Raw genomic sequence first — 16,110 nt, forward strand, 5'->3', positions numbered from 1 at the left:
CCTCCCTGTCCATCACCAACTCCTGGAGTTTATTCAAACTCATGTCCATTGGGTCGGTGACACCATCCAACCATCTCATCTTCTGTCGTCCCCTTCTCCCACCTTCAATCTTTACCAGCATCAGGGTCTTTTCAAATGAGTCAGTTCTTCGCATCAGGTGGCCAAAATATTGGAGTTTCAGCTTTAGCATCAGTACCTCCAATGAATATTCAGGACTGATCTCCTTTAGGATGGACTGGTTGGATCTCCTTGCAGTCCAAGGGACTCTCAAGAGTCTTCTCCAACACCACAGTTCAAAAGCATCAGTTCTTTGGTGCTCAGCTTTCTTTATAGTCCAACTCTCACATGCATACATGACTACTGGAAAAACCATAGCTTTGACTATACAGACCTTTGTTGGCAAAGTAATGTCTCTACTTTTGAATATGCTATCTAGCTTGGTCATAACTTTCCTTCCAAGGAGCAAGTGTCTTTGAATTTCATGGCTGCAGTCACCATCTGCAGTGATTTTGGAGCCCCCAAAAATAAAGTCTGACACTGTTTCCCCATCTATTTGCCATGAAGTGATGGGACCGGATGCCATGATCTTAGTTTTCTGAATGTTGAATTTTAAGCCAACTTTTTCACTCTCCTCTTTCACTTTCATCAAGAGGCTCTTCAGTTCCTCTTTGTTTTCTCCCTTAAGGGTGGTGTCATCTGCATATCTGATGTTATTGATATTTCTCCCGGCAATCTTGATTCCAGCTTGTGCTTCCTCCAGCCCAGCATTTCTCATGATGTACTCTGCATATAAGTTAAAAAAGCAGGGTGACAATATACAGCCTTGACGCACTCCTTTCCCGATTTGGAACCAGTTTGTTGTTCATGTCCAGTTCTAACTGTTGCTTCCTGACCTGCATACAGATTTCTCAGGAGGCTGGTCAGGTGGTCTGGTATTCCCATGTCTTTAAGAATTTTTACAGTTTGTTGTGATACACACAGTCAAAGGCTTTGGCATAGTCAATAAAGCAGAAGTAGATGTTTTTCTGGAACTCTCTTGATTTTTCAATGATCCAGTGGATGTTGACAATTTGATCTCTAGTTCCTTTGCCTTTTCTAAAGCCAGCTTGAACATCTGGAAGTTCACAGTTCACATACTGCTGAAGCTTGGCTTGGAGAATTTTGAGCATTACTTTGCTAGCATGTGACATGAGTACAATTGTGCGGTAGTCTGAACATTCTTTGGCATTGCCTTTCTTTGGGATTGGAATGAAAACTGACCTTTTCCAGTCCTGTGACCACTGCTGAGTTTTCCAAATTTGCTGGCATATTGAATGCAGCACTTTCACAGCATCATCTTTTAGGATTTGAAATAGCCAGGGATCAAACCCATGCCCCCTGCACTGGAAGTGCAGAATCATAACCCCTGGACCACCAGGGAATTCCCTGAATATACTTTTTTTTTTTTTAACAGCACTGTGCAGTTTTATTAACCATTCAAGTACAGTAGCGTCTGTAAGATCGGGACAGAATTGGGATTTAAAAGTGAACATATTCAGCATCTAACAATTTGAAAGAAGCCACTACATACTCTTTTCACAGACATGTTTCCACGGAGCCAATACAGTACTAGCCATTAACCCAGCACACCAGGTGTACTGAAGTAGAAAAGATGCAACAAGAAAAATAGCTACATTAGAAAGACTTCAACACTTTAGAAAAAGAGTAAAACACTTTTCGTTTCTCCCCTTCAGCCCCTAAAACAACATCATACCGTCTGGATCTACCTATACAGTCCTACATCACTGAATATACTTTTAACACTACTAAATTATACATCTAAAAATGATTAAGATGGTAATTTTTTTTTTTTAAGTAGAGAAAAAAAATCTAATCCCATGTAGATTTTCCTTCAGCATCTACACCCAGAACCTCAAACTAAACCAGATGCCCCTGGGGAGTGTTATCCCAAACCCATCATTAAGGCCCAGACGCTTCCGTGGAGTGGCCCAGTGTCTGTAGAAGAGACAGAGAGCTCAAACTTGGGGAGCATGAGGAGCTACAATAAAACCTTGGTAGAAATGGAGAAATTAGGTAGAGAACAAGATAAAGGCTTGTAGTTTCAGCTAAACAAAAAAAATCAATTAAACTAAAATATTCTACTGACTCTCTGCAGACAGCTGTGGCCTATAACTGGAGAACTGGGAATGTGGTGAAAAGGTTCAAAGGACATGAGCGTGAAATTACCAAGGTAATTGTCATATGATCAGCATCACGAGGAAATTTGGAATTGAATAAAGGAACGCCTGTAGCTCTCGGTAGTAAGAGTCGTTGAATATTTCAGTATTAAGGAAAAATGCAGAGGTTTCATTTGACGTCACCATGGGAAGCCCCACTCGCACCAGAGCAAACCATTCACTCAGCTACAGTCACAGGCATAGTAGACACAGTTTTTGTCACCGTTAAGCTCTTCCCGGGTAGCGCTAACCCACCTGCCAGTGCAGGAGATGTAAGAGACATGGGTTTGATCCCTGGGTTGGGAAGATCCCCTGGAGGAAGGCATGGCAACCTACTCTAGTATTCTTGCCTGGAGAATCCCAGGGACAGAGGAGCCTGGTGGGCTACGGTCCATAGTGTTGCAAAGAGTTGGACACGACTGAATCAACTTAGCACATAGCACAGCACAGGTAGTAAATAGAGAACAGCTGAGATTAACTCCCCCTGCCCTGTCCTAACTCACCAGGGTCATGTATCGAAGCCTTACTAAGTGTTTACTCTAGTTAAGAAAATGACAAACTCTCCATACTGAGGAAACTTTTAGTCTAGTTGGGGAAATTTTTTAAAAGCCAGAAACAGGTAAATAATTAATTGTTAAAGAGCATGACAGAGTAGACTGAGATTCCAGCAAAAACGATGGAGAATGTCAGATTATGTAACTCCCCTCTCGGAAGTCCACCTACATGAAGCAAAAATTGAGAAGCAAACTCCACCGTAATGAGACAGTGTCAGCGACAGCCACAGAGCGCAGACTCTGTTTACCTGCCAGATACAGTGCGTTCTGAACCAGCCTGAGAGCAACACCAGGCTCTAGCACTTTTATCTCCAGGCTTTTTCCATTTTTAACATCCAAACAAGCACACTAGAGCTGTCTTTTTTTTTTTTTTTTTTGAGCAGATAGCGTGTATTTACAAATCAAGCCAGTTCTTCAGCGCCTCTCGCGATAAGATGGTCATGATGTGGGACTTGCAGAGCTCCTCACAGCCGAGACAGCAGTTTTCTGGCCACACCATGGTGGTCACTGGACTGACGGTGAGTCCAGGTGAGGTTAAAGCCAACGTCTTCCCAACACCAATACTGTGGTACTTTTCTGAAAAGCCCTGTCCCAAGTCCATTTCATGGACCATGTTCTTGCCATTTTTCCCTAAGATTCATCACATCTGTGTACCGGCTCCCGTGACAACACCCTGCTGTTGTGGGATGTGGGGACTGGACAGTGTGCAGAGAGAGCTTCAGTCTCCAGGAACCTGGTACGAACTCAAACTTGGTCCAGAGGAGGGCAACAGAAGGGAGCCTGGGGTGAGGAAGAGCCCAGGAGAGAGACGTGGAGACTGCATGACCAGGCCTTAGAGTCTTGGGTCCTAATTACTGCTCGCCCCTAACTAAGGTCTTCTGCTCCAGAGAACAACTCCACTAGTTTATATTGGAGTTTTAAATGGTGTCCTCACTTATGCCTTCAAAACATAGTTATTCCATATCGTCTGTGGGCCAGGCACTGTGCCAGAAGCAGGGTTAGTGGCCCAGGGCTTGGTTCCTGGCCTCCAGAAGCTCACAGTTTATGCTTATCATGTGTTCAGTATATGTAACATTATGCAGAGAAATTAGCATGACCTTTTGCTATTTGTATAATTTGATTTGCTTATGAAGACCAGTGTTTGCCGGTAGCAGACTGATGTCAACTCCACTGCCTATGAGGTTAGTCATACCTGGGTTTAAAGCATGGATACATCACTTTTTAGCTGTATTAACCCAAGAAAGTTACTAGAAGTCTCGGTGTCTTCATTTATAAAATGGGGAGAACTGTATCACCCGACATGGCAGTGTCCTATAGTGGTTGTCAGACGTTAGTCACGTGATCTTTTCGAGTTTTGAAGACAACTGCCAGTGGCAAGCTGTGCTCGCCTGTGCCCTCCGTATTTGTGTAGGCTGCTGGAAGAAGTGAAAACCGTGTTGCCTCGGGTTGTTTTGAAAACTGTTTCACTCCTATCCAGCAGGGGGCTGCAGGGATAAAGGGAAACAGGGACACGCTTCCTGAACCCAAGGAGGCCTCAAGTTAGTGTTTAATCGGTCCCACTTGAAAGCAGAGGCCGCTCTCCTTAGCTGCCACTCGGCCAGCGGTGTTTGGGTTTCAGACACTCTGAGAGTGCTGCATGCATTTCGAGGCTCACGCCTGGTCCAGGTGCTTCCGTTGCTGCTGATAACGTAGGAGCTGCAGCTTGAGCATGACCGGTGGGCCTCTGCACCACATAAAATCCCTCTTAAGTCAGATGTGCTAGGCTCAGCATCCTTGAGAAGTGATGACAGGGATGCTCTTTAGTGACATTTACAGAAATTACAGCGGAGAAATGGCATGGTGTGGAGAAGTTTTGAAACTTTTGCTTTTTCCAGGTCACTCACTTGTGCTGGGTCCCCCGAGAACATTACATACTCCAGACCTCCGAGGATAAAACCATCAGGTGGGCTTACTGAGCAGCAGTGCAGGTGTTTCTGGTGAAGGTCTATGGCTCCCGTGCTTACCTGACTCTCTTCCTGCTCTGCTTCTCCGCGTTGCTGTGCCTTGCCCAGGGCCTTCCCCTCCTCTGCACTTTGCCAGTGCTGGTGTCTCTCTGATCTGGCCCCGCAGATCACCTGGATAGAGGTTAAATGGCAGGAGGTCAGCTTGTTCTGGCTGGTTTTTAGAAGCAGCTGATTCTGCCAGCCCTGACTGTGGGAACGTGTTCATTAACCTCAGGGTCCGTTGCTTGCTTGTCCCACCCCTTAAAGTGGCCCTTACTGGGCTCCAGGTGTTCTCAATCACCCAGCCCTCAGAATCACCATCAGGGAAGTCAAATGAAGTAAATCCTTCTTAGACTAGAAAGCATGACCAGAAACATTGGATCTCAAGAGATTCTTCTTAGAAAATGGTAGGAAGAAGATAAAGAAGTAAAATTAAGACAAGAGGTAAAACAAAACGGTCCCCAGTTGACCCCATGGGTCAGTTGGCCAAGTCCTATAAATCTTCTGTGTCTGACTCTGGAATGATGCCTGCTTCTCTCCATCATGATGTGTATCTTTGAAAATTTTTATTAAATCACAGGCACAGAAATATTCTCTCTTGTCTGTTGAAAGTAGTACCCCAAGGGACCAAATTAACAAATTAACTTGAACAATTAAGATGCCTGGTCTAAATTCCCATTAATTAGATCTCAAAATAGAAAGAACTCAGATGTCATTCAGTTTGGTTATTTCCTGACAGCTTTACCATCCCTGAGATTGATCTGGTTCATGTTGCTGTTTTTAGGTAAATCCCAGCGTTCCGTTCTGACTTGCCAAAGCCCGCAAAGAGCCAAGACTTCAGCGTTCACAGGCAATTACAGGTGCATTTCAGCACATTTACTGCAAACTCATTCGCTGCCGTAATTTCTTTCAGACTGTGGGACAGTCGGGGGCTGCAGGTAGCTCATACATTTCCCACCCAGCAGCACATCCAGACGTACTGCGAGGTCAGTGAGGATGGGCACAAGTGTGTCTCCTGCAGCAGCGGCTTTGAAGGGGAAGGCTGTGAAGCGACGGTGAGAAACTGTGGGGTCCAGGTGTCGGGGTGCTGACGAGAAATGACTTCCTCTCGCCTCCTGCCTGTCCTGAGCTATACAGGCAGGCTCTACTAAAGTCTCAGGCCTATTCCAAGTGCAATCTATACATGATCCTTGGCATTCTGGATGCTTCTTTCAAGAAAACTCCATTGCCTAAGCTCTCTGCATCAGTCATAGAAAAGAGAAATGTGATGGGAGTCAAGACAGGAAGGCGTTAGACACAGAACCACCTGCTAATGTCCCTGATCCCAGTAGAATTTAGAAAAGGGATGAACTGATTGAAGAATCAAGTGTGTTCCCGTTGCACATGTGGTCACAGTAAAGGAATTCAAGTTCTTTGGGAAGTTTGGGGCTCTAGTGTTGGTCAAGGGCCCACTGCATCCTGAACCCCTATACCTTTCCTTGCAGTTAATTTCAGGGTAGATTGCCTTGGCTCCTCCAGAGTACCTTGGATTTCTCACAGTAAAATATTAGTTAAAAGATTTATCTAGTATCCAAACTAGATACTAGTATCTAGTATCCAGGACAACTACAACTCCCATTTTATTGGACATTATGTGCAAGGCACTGGGCTGAGCTTATCATGTGCATCATCTCATTTAATCCTTAAACAATCTCGCTAGTTCAGTATTATTATAATTCCCATTTTACAGATGGGGAAATAGAGGCATGGCAAGTTGAAATCTCTTGTACAAGACCACACTTCTCATAAGTGGTAGGTTAAAGTGTTGAATTCCAGGCTTCTGATGTAGCATTTCTTCTCCAAGCTAAGCATTTGCATTTCCAGCTCCTACAATTATTCCTTGGACAGCGACTCAGTGTCCAGAGATTTCATTATTTTTTTGGACACAATTCCATATGCTCTTGTTTGTGAACATTATTCTCTTAAGTGTAGTCTGATTAGTATCAACAGGAGTGGACTGGCAGAACTGTCGTCTCCCTTGTTATAGAATCTAGTCTTCCTATACCAAGAGTCAGTGTCTTGGTATTAAATCAGAAGGTCTGAACCTGTATATACTTATGAGAAGCTGTTCCTAACTGTGGGGTCTCCATGGGACCCACAGATGCCAGGAGGCTGGTATAAGGCCACTCGACCTGTCGTAGAAAATAGGCCACCCCCTTCTGTCCTCCCACTGTGCTGCCATGATGATAATGAAAAAGGCAACAACCTCTGGTTAAACCATCTTTAACCTAGCTTGTTTGACACATAGTCACTGCCTGAGGGATGGATGGATGGGAGGGATGAAGATAAGGGTGTCTGTGAGGAGGTAGGTTGAGGGAATAGGGGCATCATGAGAGGCTGTGGAGAGGATACTAGAGAATGAAGCATGTCTGAAGCTGGGAAATATGTATGCAAGCTAGCCCCTGTCATTACTTTGCAGCTGTGGGACCTGAGGCAGACACGGAGCAGAATCTGTGAGTACAGGGGACATTTCCAGACTGTTGCGTCCTGTATCTTTCTACCCAGAGCTTTAGCCGCGATGCCTGCAATTGCTACCTCATCACATGACTGCAAGGTGAAGATCTGGAATCAAGACACTGGAGGTAAGGAGCCTGCCTCTCAGTTCAGTTCAGTTCAGTCACTCAGTCGTGTCCGACTCTTTGCGACCCATGAATTGCAGCAAGCCAGGCCTCCCTGTCCATCACCAACTCCTGGAGTTCACTCAAACTCATGTCCGTCGAGTCGGTGATGCCATCCAGCCATCTCATCCTCTGTCGTCCCCTTCTCCTCCTGCCCCCAATCCCTCCCAGCATCGGAGTCTTCTCCAATGAGTCAACTCTTCACATGAGGTAGCCAAAGTATTGGAGTTTCAGCTTTAGCATCAGTCCTTCCAATGAACACCCAGGACTGATCTCTTTTAGAATGGACGGGTTGGATCTCCTTGCAGTCCAAGGGACTCTCAAGAGTCTTCTCCAACACCACAGTTCAAAAGCATCAATTCTTCAGGGCTCAGCTTTCTTCACAGTCCAACTCTCACATCCATACATGACCACTGGAAAACCATAGCCTTGACTAGATGGACCTTTGTTGGTGAAGTAATGTCTCTGCTTTTGAATATGCTATCGTGTTGGTTGGTCATAACTTTCCTTCCAAGGAGTAAGCATCTTTTAATTTCATGGCTGCAGTCACCATCTGCAGTGATTTTGGAGCCCCCAAAAATAAAGTCTGACACTGTTTCCACTGTTTTCCCATCTATCTGCCATGAAGTGATGGGACTGGTTGCCATGATCTTAGTTTTCTGAATGTTGAGCTTTAAGCCAACTTTTTCACTCTCCTTTTTCACTTTCATCAAGAGGCTTTTTAGTTCGTCTTCACTTTCTGCCATAAGGGTGGTGTCATCTGCATGTCTGAAGTTATTGATATTTCTCCCTGCAATCTTGATTCCAGCTTGTGCTTCTTCTAGCCCAGCATTTCTCATGATGTACTCTGCATGTAAGTTAAATAAACAGGGTGACAATATACAGCCTTGATGTACTCCTTTTCCTATTTGGAACCAGTCTGTTGTTCCATGTCCAGTTCTAACTGTTGCTTCCTGACCTGCATATAGGTTTCTCAAGAGGCAGGTCAGGTGGTCTGGTATTCCCATCTCTTTTAGAATTTTCCACAGTTTATTGTGATCCACATAGTCAAAGGCTTTGGCATGGTCAATAAAGCAGAAATTGATGTTTTTCTGGAACTCTCTTGCTTTTTCGATGATCCAGAGGATGTTGGCAATGTTATCTTTGGTTCCTCTGCCTTTTCCAAAACCAGCTTGAACATCTGGAAGTTCACGGTTCATGTATTGCTGAAGCCTGGCTTGGAGAATTTTGAGCATTACTTTACTAACATGTGAGATGAGTGCAATTGTGCGGTAGTTTGAGCATTCTTCGGCATTGCCTTTCTTTGGGATTGGAATGAAAACTGACCTTTTCCAGTCCTGTGGCCACTGCTGAGTTTTCCAAATTTGCTGGCATAATGAATGCAGCACTTTCACAGCATCATCTTTCAGGATTTGAAATAGCTCAACTGGAATTCCATCAACTCCACTAGCTTTGTTCATAGTGATGCTTTCTAAGGCCCACTTGACTTCACATTCCAGGATGTCTGGCTGTAGGTGAGTAATCACACCATCATGATTATCTGGGTCATGAAGATCTTTTTTGTACAGTTCTTCTGTGTATTCTTGCCATCTGTTCTTAATATCTTCTGCTTCTGTTAGGTCCATACCATTTCTGTCCTTTATCGAGCCCATCTTTGCATGAAATGTTCCCTTGGTATCTCTAATTTTCTTGAGGAGATCGCTAGTCTTTCCCATTCTGTTGTTTTCCTCTATTGCTTTGCATTGATGGCTGAAGAAGGCTTTCTTATCTCTCCTTGCTATTCTCTGGAACTCTGCGTTCAGATGCTTATATCTTTCCTTTTCTCCTTTGCTTTTCACGTCTCTTCTTTTCACAGCTATTTGTAAGGCCTCCCCAGATAGCCGTTTTGCTTTTTTGTATTTCTTTTCCATGGGGATGGTCTTGATCCCTGTCTCCTGTACAGTGTCACGAACCTCAGTCCACAGTTCATCAGGCACTCTATCTATCAGATCTAGTCCCTTAAATCTATTTCTCACTTCCACTGTATAATCCTAAGGGATTTGATTTAGGTCATACCTGAATGGTCTAGTGGTTTTCCCTACTTTCTTCAATTTAAGTCTGAATTTGGCAACAAGGAGTTCATGATCTGAGCCACAGTCAGCTCCTGGTCTTGTTTTTGCTGACTGTATAGAGCTTCTCCATCTTTGGCTGCAAAGAATATAATCAATCTGATTTCGGTGTTGACCATCTGGTGATGTCCATGTGTAGAGTCTTCTGTTGTGTTTTTGGAAGAGGATGTTTGCTATGACCATTCTCTTGGCAAAACACTATTAGCCTTTGCCCTGCTTCATTCCGTATTCCAAGGCCAAATTTGCCTGTTACCCCAGGTGTTTCTTGACTTCCTACTTTTGCGTTCCAATCCCCTATAATGAAAAGGACATCTTTTTTGGGTGTTAGTTCTAAAAGATCTTGTAGGTCATCATAGAACCATTCAACTTCAGCTTCTTCAGTTTTACTGGTTGGAGCATAGACTTGGATTACTGTGATATTGAATGGTTTGCCTTGGAAACAAACAGAGATCATTCTATCATTTTTGAGATTGCATCCAAATACTGCATTTTGGACTCTTTTGTTGACCATGATGGCTACTCCAGTTCTTCTAAGGGATTCCTGCCCACAGTAGTAGATATAATGGTCATCTGAGTTAAATTCACCCATTCCAGTGCATTTTAGTTCGCTGATTCCTAGAATGTCGACGTTCCCTCTTGCCATCTCCTGTTTGACCACTTCCAATTTGCCTTGATTCATGGACCTGACATTCTAGGTTCCTATGCAATATTGCTCTTTGCAGCATCGGACCTTGCTTCTATCACCAGTTCCATCCACAACTGGGTATTGTTTTTGCTTTGGCTCCATGCCTTCATTCTTCTGGAGTTATTTCCCCACTGATCTCTAGTAGCATATTGGGCACCTACCAAGCTGGGGAGTTCCTCTTTCAGTATCCTATCATTTTGCCTTTTCATACTGTTCATGGGGTTCTCAAGGCAAGAATACTGAAGTGGTTTGCCATTCCCTTCTGCTTCTCAAAGATACATGATGTCCTACAGGTTTCTTTAAAACTCTTTCTTCCATTGCTCAGCATATACAGAGTCACCCATGTCCTGCCACTGTCCACCACCATAGTGGTTAAGAGATGACATCGAGATCAGACTCCCTGTCCAACTGGCTAGAAGCTGTCACCACGTAACCCCTGGTATCATGTACAGACACCTTCCTAAAAGCTCAAATATATTTGGTTCCTTCATTCTTTCTACCTGAAGTTCCTCATCATGTTTTAAGTTGTGATGCTAAAAATGTCTGGAAAAGAGAACAAGAATTGCTGCTTTAAGATTCATTTTCAAGGGCTAAAACGAGAGCCTCAGTTTGGTGGGGGCGACATATGGGGTAAGGATAGTCTCAGAAAGACTCTGGCCTCTCTTGACTCTGCAGCTGAGGTTTGGGATCGTAGTAAGGTCACGCAAAGCACCAGAGAAAGACACGCTTTGGGGAGCCAGCTCGCCACAGTTTCCTCGATGTGCTGGTGTGCCGGAGCCAGCTTCTACTCGCTGACTGTTAAATATTCAGGAATATTTAATATGGTCATGGCAGGAGTATTTAACATCACAAAAATTGGCAAATGCTGTGAATGAAGGTTTGTTTTTTTTCTTTCCAAAAAGCCAGTTTACCAGCACCCCACTGTCTCCATACTATTCTGTCCTAGATACTGGCTTCTGGCAGACACAGGGCTAGTGTTCATTTAGAGACCCTCAAGCCAAATCCCTTCGACAATCATCTCCCAGAAACTCAGCTCCTAGCAGGGGAGGATAGGGTCGCCCCCCTCAGACGTGTGGGGTCATGTCTAGCGGCTTCCACAGTGAGTGCAGTCAGGTACCCTGACCTGGGCGTGTTGGAGGAGCAGCTGTTGTAGATTCAGGGATGGAAACCGAGACCAGGGAGGACCAGGTGTGAAAGCGCTGCTCTGCCCGCCAGGCGTGCACTTGTGCTCTTAGAAGAGCAGCCTGCAAGATGCTGACGGAGGAGAGTGGGTCAGCAGCCCCAAACTGCCCCGCAGGTGCCCTGTCAGCCTTTGTCCTGAAAGGACAAAGCGAGTCCCTGGGGCGCCGCAGCTGAAGATTAGTATCCTTACCTTTTGCTCTGCGCTTTGTACTCTGGGCAAGCGCCCGAGGGCAGCGTTCTAACACGGCCTTGCAGCGAGGCCCCAGTTGTCCAGTGTACTTCAGGTGGAATACGTCCTGTGCTGACAACCTGGGCTTGACTTCCCCACTGAAAGCTCCTCTGAGGCACTGGGTGCCTCTCTTACCTGGGTTAGACGCGTATACATAGCACGCGCTTCATCTCTGTAGGTTTCTTACAAAGACGCCGCCTTCCATGATATGGCACCCTTGGTCTAACATGCCGGTTCCCCCTTCCTCCCCAGCCTGCCTTTTCACCTTGTCTCTGGATGGATCAGGACCTTTGACTTCCCTGGCGGTGGCCGACTCCATCTCCTTATTGTGTGTGAGTTTCAGCAGAGGAATTCACTTACTCAGGGTGGACCGCAGCCAAGGGCTGGAACTGCGGGAAGTGGCAGCATTCTGAGGCCAAGAGACCTTCAGTGGACAAGAGCAAACTGTGGCCTCTTCTTTCTCAGTGTGACTTTGTGTTTTTCCATGTCCTCTTGAGGGGAGGGTGATGTGGAGCTGATGCTCTTTGCTTAGGTTCCCTTGGAAGATATGTCAGTGTTAGAAGTCAATTTAAGTCAAAATCAGGTGCAGAGATTAGAAATACGGACTCAAATGTGGTTCTCAATTCAAATTAAATCCAAGTACAATTTTTAGTGAGCGTTGGGGACTACTCTTTAAGAAAAGTGAGTTTATGAGCCTCTCGCCTTTTGAGATGGCCCACACTCTTTTATCTGTGGAGTGTTTCTCCCAAGGCCATCTTACCTTCCGAGATGGACTGCATTATGTTCATGGAATGTGTATCTCTCTTAAAAAAAGAAAAAGGTTTATAGCTCAGAATGATGACCTGTGGGTGTAAGAGTGATAGGCCTCTGTCTGTGAGAGTCAGAACACAGGTCTGAGTCTACTGAATTGACCTTTTCCATGTCTCCACAAAAGAAAAAAGTGTAGCGGAGAGAGAAACTGTTGTGGTTGCCTCACAATTATCTAGATGGGAAAGGTTAGTGCAGCTCCATGGAAGAAATTGATTGCAGACGTGAGATTAAGCTCTAATCACAGCCCCTTCCCAGTGTGAAGAGTCAAAGTTAGGGCCAGGAAGCAAAAGCCACCCGGGTAAGTGCTGCATGAACAGGAAGCCTGCAATGGCGGGCAAAGAGGCTGACAGCCACCCTGCCTGCCCGGAGTCGGACGGATCATCAGACCCATTCCATGGACACGGGAACCGAGAGATTAAGGCTAAGAAGAATTTCATTTGTGTATTTTAGTATCTTTACTTAGTTTTATATAACCCTTCCTGGGAGATGGCCAGAGTGAGGCAAAGGGAGTGCCTGCCATGACAATGGAACACGTAGAAAGAAGTAGAAAGATGGACTCAACCGTGCCAGCCACTGAGTCCCCCTCGGTGAAGAGGAGCGGAGTGCTCCCATCTGTCTGGGTGGTCCCCAGGAGATCGGTCCCGAGCCTGGTGCTCACAAGCCTGCTTTCCTCCAGGGAAAGTAGACTCACTCCTGCCTCCAGGCAAGCCCACACATAAGGCAGCTGAGGCCTAGAAAGTCCCTTTCTGATGAGTCCCAAAGAGTCCTCTCTGGCCCCTGCCTGACCCTGTTACCTGTCCCTGACAGCCATCTTCCATGTCCCCCTCTTGCTCCTCTTTGGGGCCAGCTCCTCCATGCTGTCTCCACCACCGGAGAGGAGCATCTTAAGCTGATGCAAAGCATCAGAACCACGTTGGACTCTCCATTTCCCCATTCAACTGGATGATCTTGGGAAAGTTAAAAAACCTCAATTTCCTCACTTAGAAGATGGAGCTCATAACCCTACTTTCCTCACAGGGCTGTTCTGAGAATTGGACCATGTTAAATGCCAAGCAAGCTGCTGGATGCTTACAGTTGGCAGCCCCAGCTCCTCACTGCCCTCTTTGCCCAGACTAAATGCTGTCCTTCCCATGTGACACATTCACCACTCCTTCACCCATTCTCCTTAGATGATGATTTCTAACCCTTCAGTCATTGTTCAGCTTCCCTGTGATCCCTTAAGTTACAGATTTTTGAGCCCTAGAAGGACATGGTGAGAGAGGAAGAGGCCTCACTGAGCACCATATGGCTGAACACACATATTCCCACTGTGGTTCTGCTAGTCCCCTGTCACAGATGAGAAAACTGAGGCCTGGGGACATGCAGTCCTCTGCCCGAGGTTACACACGTGGGGAGGAGCCCTTTGCCTCACCCCTTAGTCTCTGCATGATGTCACAAAGTCCACTTTAGAAATTCTTAGACCGTGACATTGTTTGTATCTTTTCTAGACCAGTTATCAACTTTTTGGCTCCAAGGAGATCCTCCTGACAAGGGGCCTGGGAGTAGTAGACAGGTGTCTCCGGGAAAGTCCTGCTGCTGCTGCTGCTGCTAAGTCGCTTCAGCCGTGTCCCACTCTGTGCGACCCCATAGATGGCAGCCCACCAGGCTCCCCCGTTCCTGGGATTCTCCAGGCAAGAGTACTGGAGTGGGGTGCCATTGCCTTCTCCGGGGAAAGTCCTAGCGAGTCTTAAACTAGTAGTGCTACAGCTGAGCCTTTTTTTCCAGGAAGAAGACAGGATCTAAGGGAGTGGGTTGGGAGGGGGTCTCAGGGAGGACGAATTAGAGGGAATGTATGTGAGAAAATTCGGAGAAGGCAATGGCACGCCACTCCAGTACTCTTGCCTGGAAAATCCCATGGATGGAGAACCCTGGTAGGCTGCAGTCTGTGGGGTCACACAGAGTCGGACACGACTGAAGTGACTTAGCAGCAGCAGTAGCAGCGTGTGAGAAAATTAAAGGGCTCTGACAAGCCCAGTTCTATTACCAATTAAATCATTTCCCTCTACACCTGCTTGATGTAAAAATTCCTCATCTGTGCATTTTAAGTAGAAAATAGATTCATAAATGCACGTTTTTATAGGATATTTCAGTCTTATATGCCCTAATGCATTCATTTGTTCATGGAACATCTCATTTTAGAGTCTATTCCTCTAAAATCACATAAGGGAACCTTCCAAAGACAGTTGACTTTTTTTTTCTTTTTTGGCCATGCAGCACACATGGCATTCGGGATCTTAGTTCCCTCACCAGGGATCAAACCCATGCCCCTGCAGTTGAACTGTGGAGTCTTAACCACTGGACCGCCAGAAAAGTCCAGCCTTTTTCTATAAAAGTATTTAAGCCCTTGGAATCTGGCTAATTATATTGCAAATTTTTTTAAATTCATATATTTACTTATATAAGTTGAAAATATTTATATTTAGTATTTAAGGAAAATGCATAGTGATTATTTATGACCTTTTTAAAATATTTGTTTTTTTTTGGTGGCTTAAACTATCTTATGAGGACCTTTATTTTTTCTAAAAGGTTAAAAATAACCTGGAAAAGGGTGTTTTCTTTAAAATAGCAGCATTTCTACCTGCAAGTATTGTGATGCAGTGAACATCTTTGGTATCCTCACAGTATCGGACAAGTCCTGATTATCACTGACTTCCTGAACAATGATTATTAAAGAAGGTTCCTGAAGAATTCTGAGTGTTCAGTCACCGAAACAGAAATAATATCTGATCTTTCAGGACAGCAGCAGAAATGTGCCTTCAGAAGCAAGCGTCTTTTAATTTCATGACTGCAGTCACCATCTGCGATGATTTTGGAGCCCAAAAAATAAAGTCTGTCACTGTTTCTACTGTTTCCCCATCTATTTTCCATGAAGTGATGGGACCAGATGCCATGATCTTCGTTTTCTGAATGTTGAGCTTTAAGCCAACTTTTTCATTCTCCTCTTTCACTTTCATCAAGAGGCTCTTTAATTCTTTGCTTTCTTCCCTAAGTGTTATGTCATCTGTATATCTGAGGTTACTGATATTTCTCCCGGCAATCTTGATTCCAGCTTGTGCTTCATTCAGCCCAGCATTTCTCATGATGTACTCTGCATATAAGTTAAATAAACAGGATGACAATATACAGCCTTGACGTACTCCTTTCCCTATTTGGAACTAGTCTGTTGTTCCATGTCCAGTTCTAACTGTTGCTTCCTGACCTGCATACAGATTTCTCAGGAGGCAGGTCAGGTGGTGTGGTATTCCCATCTCTTTAAGAATTTTCCAGTTTGTTGTGATCCACACACTTAAAGGCTTTGGCATAGTCAATAAAGCAGAAGTACATGTTTTTCTGGAACTCTCTTGCTTTTCTTATGATCCAGCAGATGTTGGCAATTTGATCTCTGGTTCCTCTGCCTTTTCTAAATCCAGCTTGAACATCTGGAAGTTCATGGTTCACATACTGTTGAAGCCTGGCTTGGAGAATTTTGAGCATTACTTTACTAGTGCTTGAGATGAGTGCAATTATGCGGTAGTTTGAGCATTCTTTGGCATTGCCTTTCTTTGGGATTGGAATGAAAACTGACCTTTTGCAGTCCTGTGGCCACTGCTGAGTTTTCCAAATTTGCTGGCATATTGAGTGCAGCACTTTCACAGCATCATCTTTTAG

At 45.0% G+C, this 16,110-nt stretch overlaps 1 protein-coding gene across 6 annotated transcripts in view; it reads left to right on the forward strand.

Moving 5' to 3' along the window:
- WDR31 (WD repeat domain 31) overlaps window positions 1-16,110 on the forward strand; it is a 32,664-nt gene that overhangs the window by 11,270 nt on the left and 5,284 nt on the right. For 3 of the 6 annotated variants that reach the window (XM_010835170.1, XM_010835169.1, XM_010835171.1), the window contains 7 exons: window positions 2,156-2,230; window positions 3,154-3,298; window positions 3,406-3,506; window positions 4,645-4,712; window positions 5,666-5,807; window positions 7,211-7,373; window positions 11,866-14,029. In XM_010835170.1, coding sequence (XP_010833472.1) covers window positions 2,156-2,230; window positions 3,154-3,298; window positions 3,406-3,506; window positions 4,645-4,712; window positions 5,666-5,807; window positions 7,211-7,373; window positions 11,866-12,026 — 855 coding nt within the window. In that variant the 3' untranslated portion in view covers window positions 12,027-14,029. Of the gene's footprint in view, window positions 1-2,155; window positions 2,231-3,153; window positions 3,299-3,405; window positions 3,507-4,644; window positions 4,713-5,665; window positions 5,808-7,210; window positions 7,374-10,527; window positions 10,749-11,865; window positions 14,030-15,084; window positions 15,291-16,110 lie in introns of those variants that run through there. The other 3 variants (XM_010835172.1, XM_010835174.1, XM_010835175.1) reach the window with 3 other exon arrangements.

Source organism: Bison bison, unplaced genomic scaffold, assembly GCF_000754665.1.
Source record: "Bison bison bison isolate TAMUID 2011002044 unplaced genomic scaffold, Bison_UMD1.0 scf7180017864039, whole genome shotgun sequence".
NCBI lineage: Eukaryota > Metazoa > Chordata > Mammalia > Artiodactyla > Bovidae > Bison > Bison bison.